The sequence below is a fragment of the Zea mays genome, chromosome 1 (genome assembly GCF_902167145.1).
Source record: "Zea mays cultivar B73 chromosome 1, Zm-B73-REFERENCE-NAM-5.0, whole genome shotgun sequence".
Taxonomy (NCBI): domain Eukaryota; kingdom Viridiplantae; phylum Streptophyta; class Magnoliopsida; order Poales; family Poaceae; genus Zea; species Zea mays.
In genome coordinates, this window is record NC_050096.1 from 113,620,099 (window position 1) to 113,636,787 (window position 16,689).

At 46.0% G+C, this 16,689-nt stretch overlaps 1 protein-coding gene across 3 annotated transcripts; it reads left to right on the forward strand.

Moving 5' to 3' along the window:
• Positions 1 to 594: 594 nt before the first annotated feature.
• LOC103637773 (zinc finger protein CONSTANS-LIKE 5) lies at positions 595 to 1,610 on the forward strand. 3 transcript variants are annotated; one of them, XM_008660838.2, is made up of 3 exons: positions 598 to 688; positions 826 to 1,101; positions 1,212 to 1,610. In XM_008660838.2, exons 1-3 carry the CDS (start codon positions 686 to 688, stop codon positions 1,533 to 1,535), a joined length of 603 nt encoding a protein of 200 aa, XP_008659060.1. In that variant the 5' UTR covers positions 598 to 685; the 3' UTR covers positions 1,536 to 1,610. The 3 variants fall into 3 exon arrangements, with proteins under 3 accessions (XP_008659050.1, XP_008659060.1, XP_008659054.1); XM_008660832.2 differs by having other exon boundaries at positions 602 to 700; XM_008660828.2 differs by having other exon boundaries at positions 595 to 1,101.
• Positions 1,611 to 16,689: the final 15,079 nt, after the last annotated feature.

Consider the following 16,689-nt stretch of genomic DNA (forward strand, 5'->3'; position numbering starts at 1 on the left):
TTCATCTCAGTGTTTGGTACCAGATCGAAGCCAACACTCAGCCATTGCGGTGGACTTTGTAGGGACATACTTTTCAAGGATGCTTTAATTTTGAGTTTAATTTCAGTCATCAATCGGCGCGTGAGCTTCGTTTGCATCACATTACTCTGATTAGGGAATGATGGGGGACGCTAGAATCATACATCATATATGGAGTGAACCTAGCGGTAGGTCATTTCCCTGAGTTGCGGTGTGGTCAACTGCAAGTTGAGCATGGCGTGTCTGTCCTGCAAGTTGAGCACAGGGCATATGAGATGGGAGTATATCATTTCACTACACATGCATTGTGGATTTTGGTGTGTCAGCTGCATTATTGATCCAATTCCTTGGTGCATAACATGGAGAATTCCTGCCTGCATTGTGGTTGTGCAGTGCACTCTTCAAATTCAGTAAAGCTGCTGCGCTTGTATGCGCCACCAGGCTTACTTTTTGTTAATTAGGTTGTGGCAGCTAGCCATGGATGCAGCACTAGCAGCACCTGTGTGCATGACTCCATCTCCTTCCTCCGCATGTGTTTGTTTTAACTTTTAAGTCTATAAAACCCAAGAGGGCCTGCGTGCCTCTCAGCTCAGCTGTCACCACATACTGACTACATGCATGTATCAGCAACACCGTCACTGCGCCAGTTCCTCTTGTTATTGCGTTGATGGTGAGGTCGAAGGTGGTGATGCCATCCTTTCCTCTCAGCTAGAAGCCTTGCTTGCCAATGGAGGAGCATTCCTGTCATCTACTTCGTCGCTACCGTTACCGCCGTTGAGCTACATGCCTCACTATTTTTCCCGGCAGGACCCTGCCATTGTTCCTTCACCCATGGCCAGCCAGCTGCACGCCATCACCCACTTGTCCCCATCGTCGTCGTCTGGCATGGCTTCAGCAACGTCCCCGTCGTTTCGCCGGGCGTTGAGCACGGGTGACCTCATCGTCCAGGAGGACCGGGACCGGGACGAGGAGCAGAGGGCGGTGGTGGCGGCGGCAACAAGGTACAGCGCGGAAGAGCGGCGGGAGCGCATTGACAAGTACCGGAGCAAGCGCAACCAACGCAACTTCCAAAAGAAGATCACGGTCTGCCTGCTGCACGCATATATCCATGCATATTGGCTTTTTAATTTGTTGGTTTCAGCTAGTTTTGCTTTCCTCTAACACATATACGCAAATGAATGCCGGCGCATTAGTATGCCTGCCGGAAGACGCTCGCAGACAGTCGTCCCCGGGTGAAGGGCCGCTTCGCGCGCAACGGCGGCGACTACACGGAGGCGGATGCAGTTGCAGACCACCATGTCCTAGGAGCAGCACATCAGTCGGAGTCAGAGTCAGAGTCGCCAGCAACAGCAGCCACGCCGGAGTGGTGGCCGGCAGTGCAGGAGGAGTTGCCTGCCGTTGCCGCTGCCGGCATCAACCTAGCAGAGTTCTGTGCCGACGACGACGAGATGCTGGCAGCCTACCTTGGAGTCTCCTCCATTAGTATAGCTGATCATCACTACAGCTGTCAGCCGTAGATATACAGACAGCTGCATGAGTAGAGGTGCTGCTCGCTTTAATTTTTACATATATATTATCTGCCTTTTTATTTATTCTTAAACATTGAATGGAGTAATGGACAACCAGAGAAGGAGAATAGGAGCCAATAATAATCTGTGTCGTGGCCATTTTGGCTTGATGCCAAAGTTCACCTCACACCCTTATGACACCGAAACATCTCCAAAAGGTCCAAAACCAAGAATACCGCTATTAAATGGTTGAATATCTTGAAGAAGTTACCGAAAAAAAATACGAAGTTATCAAAACAAATGGAATTAAATTTAGATACTAGAAAGTTCGATAAGGAACCAAACAAGAATATCACTGTTTAGAGTGGCAATGCTGCTCCTTTGACTAGCACTCTAGCTAGTGCCGGTGCGCGGTAGTGTCGGATAACCTATACGGCAGTGTCGCTCGAGCAAAATTGCTTCAATTGCGATAAAACTTTGTAGACACTGAAATAGAAAGAAGATTAGTGACGGGCACCCAGGAACTGGGTACCTAAAGTAAGCCCATGATCCTTAAATGGCCTATCTAAGACAACTAAGTCCCAGCCTAGCAACTCTGTGAGTCGGAGCGAACGACCAAGTCTCAGTCGAGCAACCCTGCAAGGCGGAGCAGACGATCAAGTCCTAGCCAAGCAACCATATGAGGCGGAGCTCCCGACCAAACCCATGCCGAGCAACTCAGCGAGGCGGAGGTACCGACCAGGTTGTGATTTGGTGCGCGACCGTGGGCCCCGACTCCTGGGCTCGCCTGTCACTCACCCAATGATCACTCACATACACCTGTCACTACAAGAAAAAAGGCAAGGAGTGTCGGCCAAAAACCCACACTCTTACTGAAATAAGCCAACATTCTTAGTATAAGAGTGTCGGTTGACCGACACTCTTAGCCGACACTCTAAAATGGAAGAGTGTCGGTTCCGCACGCAACCGACACTCTTATGTTAAGAGTGTCGGCCAGTGACGTGGCGGACACTCTTACTGTGCGCGGTCACCAGCCTCCCTAGGCACATATAAGAATGTGGGGGCCGACACTCTTACTGAATAAATTTTTTTAATACCCAGTTTTATTTTTCTCCCTCCCGGATGGGAAGCCTCCATAGCAGCACAATACAAGCACAATATTCAATATATCACAACACAAGCACCATATTCAATATATCATAACACAAGCACCATATTCCATATTCATACAAGTTCAAGTCCATAAGAAAGAAGTTCAAATCCATCTGAAACAAGTTCAAGTCCATACAAAACCCAATGCTAGTAAGTTCCACACAAGCATCCATATTAATTCATTCCGTCGGTGGGTCATTGGAGCCGCCACCACTTGTGTTCATCAATAAGTCCATAAACGTGCTCTGATCCGGAGGCGGACTAGCATGATGTGAGCCCAAAACCTTTAAAAGAAACAAACATTTGTTAGTTTACCGAGTAACTAATTAAACATATACATAGGCTGCAACATCGAATAACCTAATAAACATTTGTATAGCGGCACCTCATTCTCAATCTCTATGTGCCAAATTAAATAAGTTTGACATCTATCTTTTATAGCAATTGTTCGCATGTAGTAATCAAATTGCAATGGATGTAACTGGTTACAAGAATGAATAGACACAAGGTCACATGCATGTTTTCTAGTAACTACTTAAACAACGAAGGAAATAGAGATGCAAAGGATATCAACTTAACGTACTGATCCTGGTGAGTGTGAGGGCAATCCTGGTGAGTGTAACTGCCCACGAGGAGGAAATCCCCACGGCATCGGCGGTGGCATCTGTGTTTGCATCGATGGCCAAATGCCTGGCTGGCAAGGTGTCCACGACATCATTTGCCCTCCTATCAGACCCGATGGCATCATTTGCCCTCCTATCAGACCCAGCTGAAACATTATCTCCATGATCAGTAGTATAACCGGTCTTTGACGACATGTTACTGAAACTGCGGGCCTTCTGGTACTTACCCTTTTTCTGGTTTGGTTTTCTAGCATAAAATGTATCATCATTTATGTAATGTCCTATTGTAATGACCTCACGGAATGGAGCTCTTGGGAAGTGTGCACGTGCTACAATAGGTCCTGAAGCAGCCATGGTAGATGAACTAGTCGTAGCAGGAGTTGATCGTTGCATCCTTTTCATCTTCTGTGCTGCTTTCCTGGAGACAACATCCTGAAAATCACCACCATTGCTAGAATAACCGCTGCAGAGCAAGGCTTCTTAGCTACAGCCAGGACCGACTGCTAATAAACTGAAGCTTTGATGATGAACATTTGGTCTGTTTCCTTCACCACTCGTCGTCTTGCGCCTAAAACCTCGTGAATCTGTAGAATCTGATGCAGACAATGATGGCTCACTTCTCGCATCTGACAAGCTGCCAGCATAATCACCCATGGTGCTGTTCCATGCATTGCCACCAGTATAATAGTCGATGAACGACTAGCAGCAGTGGTGTATGAAGTAGTGCTCTCAAAGCTTTTGAAGTCATCATTGCTGCTAGAAGCAGATAGTTCCTTCTCGTTACTAGAAGATGCACTGTTTATAGCAGAAGTGATGACAAGTTTTGCTGTCACCCGACAGCTGGAGAAGGAAGAACTGTATTCCAGCAGTGGCACCCGAACGGCAACACGGCTGGACGAGGACACCGAGGTTTCGCTACCGGTCGCGTTAGCGCATGTGGAAGAAGGTTGTTGGGTGGGTGGCTCAGTCTGTGCAGATAGCCGCCCGACGTCTGGCTTGGCGAGGCCGCTTGGCTCGGTGAGGCACTGCGCCGCGCCCGGAGCTTGGAGCTCGGCGAGGCCGCCCGGCTCCGCGATGTCCGCTCGGCGTCCGGCTAGGTGAGGCCGCCTACCTCGGCGAGGCCGCCCGGCGCTTGGCTCGGCGAGGCTGCCCGACGCGCAGCTTGGCGAGTCCGATGGCGTGCCGCCGGGCAGGGAGACTGGGTAGGAGAGACGGCGGCGGACTCGCAAGCAGAGTAAAGGTGGAAGACACGTGGCGGTAGAAGACGCGCGGGCGGCTGTAGAATAGGATTGGGGATTAGGGTAAAATCCATAAGAGTGTTGGTGTGGAAAAAACCCACACTTTTAAATTAAAAGTGTCGGTTTCTGTAGGACCCCGACACTCTTAAATTAAGAATGTCGGTGCAGTAAAACCTACACTTTTACTTCGATTAAGAGTGTCGGCCCCGACACTCTTTAATTAACGGACACTCCTTCAATGTTTTTTGTAGTGTGTACTCGCCTAGTATGAAAACAAGGAATAAATTGGTGATCCACGTCAGCCACGACAGGCCGCGACGTCCCGAAACTCTGTCCAAACCAATGGCATGGCATACCCCAGTGGATGCCAAAAAGTCTCCATCAATGTAATAGTACACCACCGCATACGGTCTCTAGCATTTCCTGTCTCTGCCTTGTGGGACCAGTCAACCCCGATAATAAGGGACCTAAGCATCGGAGTCTCCACAATAACTCGGATACCGGGCAGGACGTAGCACACACCATACCAAGTTTACGCTTACGCACGCTGGAGGGTGTTCCAAGGTTCATGATGAAAGGCGGGGCCACACCGCAGACGACCCTGAAACATACCATGACTCTGCCCCATGGGACCCACTAAGCACCGCTAACAAGGACGTCAACATCGGACTTGCTACACAGACCCATATACCGGGTGAACAAGGCAATACACAATGCTGGGGGTACAGGTACGCACGACCCTAAGGATGACGTCCGAAGGACTATGTCAACCAAAGGCAACATATCATGCTCTTATCGATAGGGAACAAGTCTCCTCTGTAAGGTCCTACCCTTAAAATATAAAAGTGCAGGACCCCTCCTACATTCCATAGACACACCTACTGCAACACAGTCCTAAAAGCAATACTACGATCAACACTACACTGAACTAGGGCGAGAGCCTGAACCAGTATAAACCCCCTGGCCGAATCCCTAGATTCACCATTCAGAGTGAGTTCGCGCTAGCTTCTCCTCCCGAACACAAATTCTATTGTCCCCTAGTTTCTGAAACCACGACAGTTGGCCCGCTAGGTAGGGGATTCATTAGTGTGCCAAGCGACTTTATTCACTCTGATGGCTTAGTCATCCACCTTCACTATCGGAGAGATCTTCGCATCGAGGAGCCGCATCGACTTCTGTTCCCTTGACTTCTTCGCCACCGCAACCGGTGAGCTTCGCGTCGCCAACTCCGATGCGTCCTCCACGATGGGCGCAGGAGGACCTGCACGCTCCACCACCGCTAGGAGTAAGGCAGAGAAGCGACATCTCAAGGGCGTGCCCCCAGCCTTAAGCGACGCATTAACAGACTCGCTATAGCCATCAAGCAGAAGGCGGAAAAAGAGTCACCCTCATCATTCGTGGCCATCATCAGCCATCAGCCAACCTCTATTCTCATCCTGCTCGAGGACAAATCAGGCCACGACTTGATTGAGGAACCTGACACCGATGCCGACAAGGCAATGGGAAGGGCCTGTTTTGTGGCAACACCACCACGGAACATGAACGGTGGGGTGGACGTGGAACCTCCCAACCAAGAAGAGGAATATCAGCTTCAACCTCCAGTAGCAGCAACAGGAACTCAAGGCCTTCGTCCAAAAACTCAACTGGGTTTACGACGACATCGAGTGGAAGAGCCTTGAGGTCGAAAGTCCTCGGGCGAGAAAGGTCTATGATCAGCTCGTCGAGAGCAGCGATGGCGCACAATACTTCCTCAACCCTAGGCTGTTCATAGCTACAGTGGCCATGATGCTTCGGTCCATCCCCGAGCCAAATGAACCGGAGACAAGGGCAATGTACGGAACCTCTGCAACCTGGTAGAGAGGGTCACCATAAAGTAAGCACCCACCAGCATGGATACCTTTGGTACCCGCTCGACCTCATCCTGTAGCAAGGGGGCACAACCCTCCCAATCCACAAGGTCGCGCATTCCTCTGAAGAACTACCTTGGAGATATCCACAATGCCTGCCACATCCTCAACAACAGGTGACAGGAGCAAGAAGAAGCAGAGCACTCGCATGCGCCCGAGAGGAGGCGTGAGCGAAGTCCTAGCCCATCTGGGCCCATACCACTCGCCTTTGGACACACAATCTGGAAGCCGCAGTTTTCGATGATAGTGCACACGACAACAATCATCACCATGTATGACGGGACCACCAATCCCGTTGTATGGTTGGAAGACTACCGTCTTACCTGCCGCATGGCAGGGATTAGGGATGACCACCTGATCATCTAGTTTGTCCCCATCCACCTTGCGGAGGGGGCATAGCTTGGTTCGAGCATTTGCTGAGTGGAACCATCCACGACTAGGCCAACCTAAGGAAGGCTTTTGTGGGAAAATTCTAGGGTACTTACAACGCCCTAGGAGCTCTTAGGACCTCAAGTAGTGCACCTAGAAGAGCAGGGAAAGCCTCTGGGATTACATCTGAAGGTTCTCCCAAAAGTGAAACGAACTCCTCGATGCCACCGACACCGACGTAGTAAGTGCTTTCACCAATGACACCACCAACAAAGAACTTGTCCACGAACTCGGTCGTGGATGACCAAAGATGTCACATCTGGATTTGAGGGCAAACCCGGGCGTGTCTCAAATGTGTGCTAGGATCAGGTCTCATGCATATGATGACTCAGGGTACAAAAATCAATGTCACATCTTTGTTAAATAAAATGGGTTCTGTACAAAATAGTTAATTAAATGCATCATATGACGACAATGATCATCCGCAACCATAGTTGACTGGGAGACGACGGTCTAGACCTCTCCAAATTCATTGTAGCATCCTTCATCGCTTAGCAAGTTGTGGGGAATAATGTGCATGAACTCACTTACGGTGGGGGCTCATATGAAGTGTAAGGCTTATCAAGGAAGATGGTTAAAGCTGAGCATTACATTTAATAAGTTGGTCAAAATTGTATTAGCAGTTACTAAGTATAAGTGAATATCAACCCAATTAAATAGTTGATCACAATTAATAATAAATCACACAATGCAATACAAATGACGGATTAAGTTTAATTGCATAAATTACTCATGTGAGGATCCGAGCCAGTCTTGACCGTGAGCACGACTGATATACTAGTTTTGTACTCTATAGAGGTTGCACATCTTTACCCACAAGCCGTGTTTACCCATTTGCCAAGGAGTATATATTCCCATTCATCTCTATAGAGGAGACGAGACAGGGTGACACGACGAGGCCTTTCCAAAGTTCCACTAGCATTGGAGAACTCGCTACGGAATCAGGCAGGAGGGGTCGATATAGGAATCCCTCGCCTGAAAAGCTATCATAGACAAATCGACACAAAAACCTCCCTATACCGACAACTCTCCATACCCAGCTTGCCCCTTTTGGGAAAGGATTAACTCCTACTAGCTTTCCTAATTACTTGGTCAAGCCGTCAAGGGTGTCCCATTCCATCCTTGTGGTACCACTGTTTTCTTGGGTGATCGCTCCATGTCCCAATAACACAATAATCTTATCACAAACAATAATGAAGCCAACAATAATAATAAAGCATGATCATAGTTTCAGATATAATATTAATACCAAAACCAGATAGAGCAATAGCAAGTCTATCCAAATGATTCATCTGTTTGCAAGGTGTAGGGTAAACAACCTAGAGTAACCTATTAGGTCCCATCAAATTGACCTAAGCATGTCACGGTGATTAACAGAACATAAGGTTAAGGAAATTGATCAAGGGACAACTTGCATTTTTGTCTAGTTACTTCTCCAATTTGGTCTTCAGATTCCTCGAGACCTCGCTTCTAGTCGTAGCAATATATAGATAGACATGTAATAGGTAAAAATAATATTACGCCAAACATGGAATCAAACTGCGTAATAATATTCTATGTATCGCTATGAAACTGTAGGTTCAAGAACCACTAAAATCAGAGTTAAAACGTAGAAGATATTATTTTTGCAAGTTTCTAAATAATTTTGATATTATTTTTATACTAAAAATTACTTCCAAGGGCAAGTTCTTGATTCAATTTTATTTATTTTAATTAGAATAAGGATTGTGTGTTCTATTCTTAAATTTTATAGGATCTCTTTAGCTATTGTACCAGTCGAAGGGGTATCTTCCAACAGAAGTTGTCCTATTTAATTTGATCGGCCATGATTAAATCAAGCCTTATGTGAATCGGTACGCGATCACAATCGTAGGATGAGATATCTACGGTCCAGTTTTAAAATATCCCGATCTGATCTCGATCGTTCGTCCGCGATCAAATGGCTCCGGTAAAACTGGCACAGGGATATTCCTTATTCTGATCTTGGACGCCCATGCAAAGATCGACGGTTGCGCGTTGCTTCGCCACCATGATGCCTGCGCATGGCAGCGCCCAGGCGACGATGTTCTCCGTCGGCGTGCAGCCATTTGAGACATTGGTGCCCGATTTTAAGCGATGATGGGACCCAAGAATAGCGCATACCAAGGAGTTCAATGGGGAAGGTTCCTTACCAGCGATCGATGTAACACCCCTGGTGTTACTAGCACTAAAACTTGAGCATAACATCATGTGCATTGACATTTCATGTTGTTTGTTACACCTAGAATGCAGTCACTAGGTAAAATTTCAAAACAAGTTGTGATGATGTGACTTAAGGTGTACTTAATACTAGTTTAGGGTAGTTAACCCTAGAATTAGGGCCTATGGATGAAAGTGAAGCCAAGATGAGCAATGTCTCAAAAGTAATTAGAAATGTTCACAAGATATCAAGAGTGATGGGTTTGAGTGGCACAAAAACCCTAAAGTACTCAAAACCCTAAAAGAAACCCTAGAAAACCCTAATTGTACCCTAAGGGGTGGATTCAAATTCTATACACTTTTGGACCAAAGTGCAAATATCAAAGTGATAGAACATCAAAAACTTAGTAACTTTTACATTGGAGCATTTTCAAGTTATGTGGAGTAAATTGGGCTTATTTGCAAAAGATCCAAGAAATCCTAAGTGGCTAAGTCTGAATTTCAATGAAATCGAGCCAACTTTAGATTCCTGTATTTCTCAATTCATGAGGATTTTGCCCTGGGTTAATACATAAAAATTGTAGAGCTATGATAGGAGTACAACTTTGCTTAAGTGACTAAGCATTGGTGACAACAAAATTTGGAGATAAATGCACCTGAAGTCTGGATGTCAGTCAGTCCTAAGGCTGAATTTTGACTGACAATGAAGTCAGATGAACTTTGTGATCCATTTTGAGTAGGATCCAATGGCTGTTCGATTATGGATGCTATAACAAAAACAAAGATGGATTATAGGACAACAATTTCTTTGCAGACAGATGATCATGTTGTCACACAAAAATTGAAGAATATAGCTCTTCAGTTAGCTCTGTCAGACGCTCTGAATGGAGTTCCAATGGTACAGTGACCTGAAGATCTCAAGTGTAGTGCACCTTGCCGCCGGTGACCCCGCGCCCGGATTTGCGCCGGCGCTGTGATTCGTGCCTAGTAACGTGCAGATAACCACTCTGGGTGAAAAGATCTCATCGTGGATGTGGTCGGGGCACTGTGGTTGCTCAGACGCCGTACCCACTTGCCGGCGACGTGGTCGAGCGGCCATCGCCGAGGTGTACGCCGGTCATAGTGATTGCGCCACGCCGTGAACCTTTCACCATGTCGTTGCTAGCCATAATAACTCAGCAATGACCACCATAGCTCCTCAGCTAGTGACCGCAACGATAGCTCGCGTTAGTAAACTCTCCCTCTCTCCGGCCGCCAGCACGCCTTCTCCAAATTGGACGCCACCGCTGTTGGCTTCTATAAATTGAGTGATCAACCAGGTCCGCTAGGTTATTACGCACCCAGTGCACCAGCTCTCGCCCCTGATCGTCCAACATAGCATCCCAATTTCCTTTTTCCCCCAATTCTGTTTTCCGCACCACCGTGAACGCTTCACCGTGACCAGCTCTCTGCAGGTTAGTTCAAGATTCTCTGCTTGATGTTCTAGCCTCCCTTAAGTCCTTAGCTACTTGTAGACCCGTTTAATTAAACTAGACTGCCCTGAATCACCAAGAACACATCGGGTTGTTCTCGTTTTCGCCATCGTCATGGACAGAGGGATTCCAGGCTAGAATCGTGCAATTGGTAGAGGGATTAGGGTCGCCAGGATTGGAAATTGGGTGTCGAACAAAGGAGAAGCCTAGCCATTGCGTTTTCCGGCCAATACAAGTTCGTCGGAGGTGTGCTCGTCGCCGTTCACCGTCGTGGACTTGGCGCGGTAAAGAAATAGAACTCCGAGGGCCTAACTGTGAATGTCAGAGAGACAATGAATAGTGTGCAAGGGTTGTTAACCGGTTATTCAAACAGCCGAGGTCCTCTGTGCAAAGTTGACATCGAGGGCGCAGGCGCGCGCGCGTTTCCCTGTACATGGGCTGAGTTGGGCTGGTTTGAGCCCATTACTGTTTAATCTTTTTCCTTTTCTTTTTCTATCAGGCTTAGGAAATTTGTAGTAAATTCTAGAAAAATGATAAAATAATGGGATCAATTTTACTAGACTCCTAAATTCCTCTAGTATTTAATAAAAATAATTCCAAGATTTTTAGTCCCAACCATGAATTATTTAACATTTAAGAAGGCCTAAACCTAGTATTTTGGAGTTTTAGAAATTACTTGATTGCTCCAAAAATCAAAACTTTTTGGGCAAGCTTAATATGATAATTAGATCCCTTGGGTAAAGTTTGACATGTTTTGGACATTGTTTGCACCCAAACCCCAAAACCCTAGCTTTCTAAGATTAGAATTGCCTAACCCTACTAGGGTACTAACTCAAGAAATCCTAGTGATTCAAGTATACTATGAAGGAAAATTATATTGAAGACACAAACTAATGTGTTTCCATTGAATATTCATAGCATCACATGAGCATTAATGTAGATGTATTGTTATATATAGAAAACGAAGAAGAGGTGATTGAAGAGGAAGAGACTACACCACAAGCTGAAATTCCACCTGCCGGGAATAGTTTCTACTTTGATATTTGTGGAACAGATCCCGAATCTCCTACAACACAAGGCAAGCCCCGGTGCATTTACCCTTCCTTGCTGTTTTAAACTCTTTATCACATGAAATGATGCATTAGGTGATAGGTGTTGGGTGGTAAACAATTGCTGCATTTCCTTCCTTGGAATTTATTACCATTCCTTGATTACCTGTTTTATTAAAAAGTTTTATGATGCTTAGTTGTGCTTTAGAAAACAATAGGATTTGTTTTAAACAACGATGATGCTTCATATGGGATGGGTGGTTTTCAAAAGAAAAAACTTGATGGTGGATCCATCATGGCCGTGATGGATTCAACATCGGAAAAGATGTACCTCTGCCAGGTACCAAACTTTGGGTTTTAAATAATAAAGCTGAGACCAGGCGGGTGACTTGCACGAGAAGGGAGTCTCGGTGTAGTGTCTCCGTCTAAGTCGATTAAGGACCATGTCGATGTAGGCTTGATGATCGAGGACCTTTTAACTGGCCACATGCCTCGTCATGGGTAAGCTTTGCCTCGGTCGGACCAATACCAGAAAGGCCAACACACAATGGGAGTGGAGAGATGGCGAGAGTAGCGTGTACCCTGTATGGCAAGAGGCTGGACGGTGGTGTATCTGTGCTCTCGGTTGGCGTGAACCCGGTCTGGTCTTGAGAAACCCGGTGGCGAGTTGACATATGCAAGGGTTAAGTGCTACATATGTCGTGTGGTTGGAGATCCCCAGCTGGGTATTGATAGAGCTGGAGTGCCCGATCTTTCGGTGAGTGGATATAATTCCGATTTGGTGGAAGTAGACCCTCACGATCCGACTACGACGAGCGATCCCGAAGCGCCAATGCAATCGCTGAACCAACTTCCAATGGTTACCAACCTTGCTGATGCGAGATCGGCCTGATCACGAAGATCGTTTCCTGTGCGCAATCGAAGAATGAACAAGAAAAAGATGCGAGCAATCTTAATATCACTCGAGGTGGAGTTCTGAATCACAGAGGACATCACGTATTTGTGCGTGTTCTGGGGTAGCTAAAGCTAGATGTAAAACAAAACTCCAAGAACAAAGGAGGCGCAACTCCTATATAAATAGAGAGAGGGGGCGCAGCCCCTAGGGGTGGCCAACCCTAGGTCGTCCACTATGGGCCGCAGTTGGGCTGGTCGTCTATTCTTCTGGGCCCTCATTCTTCAGTAGCACGACGAAGTTAAGATCTCTTGCACGGGCCCGAGTGATTGGCCCAGCTAATGAAGGAAGTGGCGCTTGATGTGGAGGTGCTGCTGGTGTAGTCGTACTCATAGTGATGTCCTCATCATCCTCCCCTTCTTGAAGTGAAGTCGTCCTCGACGGCAACTCCTCATCCTCGACCATATATGGTTTCAAATCTGCAACATTAAAACTAGTGGAAACACCAAATTCCGCAGGCAGGTCAAGGATATAAGCATTATCATTAATCTTTGTTAGCACCTTAAAAGGACCAGCAACACGAGGCATTAATTTAGAACGACGCAAAGTAGGAAACCGATCCTTTCTCAAGTGCAACCAAACCATATCACCTTGCTCAAAAGTAACAACTTTTCTTCCTTTACTACCAGCAACCTGATTTTTTGTATTAGTAGAAGCAATGTTTTGTTGAGTTTGTTCATGGAGGTTAATCATTTGTTCAACATGTGCAACAACATCTATGTGTGGGGCGTCCGCAACATCAAGCGAAAACAAAGCAATAGGCGCCCTAGGAATGTAACCATAAACAATTTGAAAAGGGCACATCTTTGTAGAAGAATGTGTTGCATGATTATAAGCAAACTCAACATGAGGCAAGCAATCCTCCCAACGTTTCAAATTTTTGTCTAAAACAGCCCTAAGCATGGTAGACAAAGTTCGATTAACTACCTCAGTTTGACCATCAGTCTAAGGGTGACAAGTGGTGCTAAACAGCAATTTAGTTCCCAATTTATTCCACAGAGATCTCCAAAAATGACTAAGAAACTTAGCATCACGATCCGAGACTATTGTATTGGGAATACCATGCAAACGAATAATCTCTCTAAAAAACAATTCAGCAACATTGCTAGCATCATCGGTCTTATGACAAGGTATGAAATGAGCCATTTTGGAGAATCGATCAACAACCACAAAAATGCTATCCCTCCCCTTCTTAGTTCTAGGCAATCCCAAAACAAAATCCATCGAAATATCAATCCAAGGGGAAGTAGGAACAGGCAAAGGCATATACAAACCATGGTTGTTCAACCGTGACTTAGCTTTCTGACAAGTAGTGCAGCGTGCAACAAGGCACTCAACATCAGCGCGCATCCGAGGCCAAAATAAGTGGGCAGCCAACACCTCATGTGTCTTGTAGACGCCAAAGTGCCCCATGAGACCGCCTCCATGCGCTTCCTGTAACAACAAAAGACGAACCGAGCTAGCTGGAACACACAACTTGTTAGCGTGAAACAAGAACCCATCCTATATGTGAAATTTGCCCCATGGTTTCCCATTAATACTGTTAGAAAAATAGGCATTTTCCGTACCATTTTAATTCCATAAATTAACATTATAATGATGACATATAATAGATAATCAAACATAGAAAACATGATCTCAAAAATATCCATAACAATATGGATCATGAGAACACAAAGCATATGAAGCATGTAAATCATATAAATAAAATAAGTATATAAACATGGTTCATGGATTATTGCGGAACAACTAGAAATAAACAGATAACAATATAAACAGGATGACTGTAAAATTAAGACAGACAGACATAACATATTATAATACGATAGAACAAAGCTACATATGACATATATAATATGCAGAATATAAAACTGTAATGAACTGAATTGATCATACCCTCCCATGCGCTCTGAGGATCCTGATCCTTGTCCAACTTCTCTTGTCATCCGATCAAGATGAAGACGCCAAGAATCAGCGATGAAGACAACGACAGATGTTGGGCAGTCGCGAAGACGCTCCCCAAAAACCTAATTGCCGATCCCCCGTGCAAGGTCTCGAACGGCACCGGCTTCGGAGGCACCTGCCCTCTCGCTTCTCTGTGCGCGCAGATTCACGAGATGGAAATACCCTCACTCGGCTGCTGGACTGTGAGACTGAAAGTGTTTCTCACGTGTACCGAGTGACAGGGGTGCTCCTCTATTTAACCTCTCGCAGAGGGAAGTTGAAGGAGAAAGGTCGCCGAGTCACGCCAAGAGTCGGCCAGCTCTAGCCGAGTTATGCCATGAGTCGGCCACTGAAGGAGAAGGGTCACTCGGCTGGCTGACGAAGAGACAGGGTCACTCGGCATACGAAGAGACAGGGTCACTCGGCAGACGTACGCGGTTAGTGAGTGCTAAAAAATTAACACAACCACACCACGCCCGCTCGCCTGCCTGCCTGCCTGCCTCGCCTCGCCACGCCACGCCCGGCCCGGCCCGGCCGGCGGTGGCGGCGGCGGCGCGCGCGTGTGTGGCACGCCCTTGTCCATTTCTTGACTTCTCAAGTTAAGTGGAATAAATCCCACCATATAAGTCAAGGCAAAAGACCCTTGGACTTCCAATTTGGTACTATTGGTATTCTCCACCATTACACACCATAGAGTTTATTCAATAAATGGGCCAAGCCCATACAAGATCCAACAATCCCCACCAAACTCTAGGGTTTGTAATGATGAAGTATCAGAATCACAATCCTTTGATATACCAGTGTTTCGATGGAGACTGTTAAGTTGAACATCCATCTAGAATAAGAGTTTCACTCATTCACAACTGAACAATGGACTATGCCTTGAATTGACAGTTTTGTGCGAAATAAGATTCACTCAAATCCTTTGCTGATACTAGGCTGCAAAAGGGTATTCCCGCTGTTTAGAAGCATATAAGTCACACTTCAGTGCCTTTCATGAGTATTTAGGGATTACCCAAGTCCCATAGACTGTGACTAGCAGTCTAACTCATATAGGTGTATTCCTCAGAAGATGTTCTGTAGGACAACATCTCACCTTTATAAGACTCTTGGAATACATTAAGGTAAAAACCATCCTGCCTTACAGATAGGAAAGATGTGCATCAGAAATGAGTTAAAGAAGGGATCTTTCCTCACAATCTACTCCTAGCTTGTTTCTCCACTCTACTTCACGGGATCTCCGATCACATAGAGCAGGTTACCACTAGAGTAGATCTCACATGGGTCTCATACCCTTAGTGAATTGATCTGCCAGATTATTCGATGTGTGGACATAATCCACAGTTATAACTCCGGAGTTTTTCAACTTTCTGACAGATTTCAATCTCCTCTTAACATGCCTTGTAGACTTCATGTTATTCCTAGAACTGTTAACCTTTGTAATCACCGTTTGGTTGTCACAGTTCATAGAAATAGCCGGTATCGGTTTTTCAACTACCGGTAAGTCCAATAGGAAATCACGAAGCCACTCGGCCTCAGCCCCAGCAGTGTCTAATGCTGCGATTTCTGCTTCCATTGTAGACTTTGTTAAGATAGTCTGCTTGCAAGACTTCCAGGAAACAGCGCCACCTCCAAACAGAAACACATATCCGCTTGTGGCATAAAGCTCATCAGCATCAGATCCAGTTGGCATCACAATAGCCTTCCAGCACTTTTGGGTTTCCGGTATAATGAATACCGTATGTCATAGTACCTTTCAAATACCGCAACACTCTCTCAAGAGCACGCCAGTGATCATCTCCTGGTTTTGACACAAACCGACTTAGCTTACTCACAGCATAAGAGATGTCTGGCCTTGTTGCACTTGCAAGGTACATGAGCGAGCCAATGATCTGGGAGTATGTCAATTGATCCCTTGCTATTCTCCGATTCTTTCTCAATAGCACACTAGGATCATAAGGTGTTGGAGCAGGATCACAGTCACTAAAACCAAAGCGACTCAATACCTTTTCCACATAATGGGATTGTAACAAAGTTACCCCACCATCAGCTTCTCTAACAAGCTTGATGTTTAGAATGACATCAGCCTCTCCCAAATCTTTCATCTCGAAATTGCTCGATAGAAGATTTTTAACTTCCTCAATCACATTGAGATTTGATCCAAAGATCAAGATGTCATCAACATAAAGGCACAGCATAACAGACTCACCCCCACCATA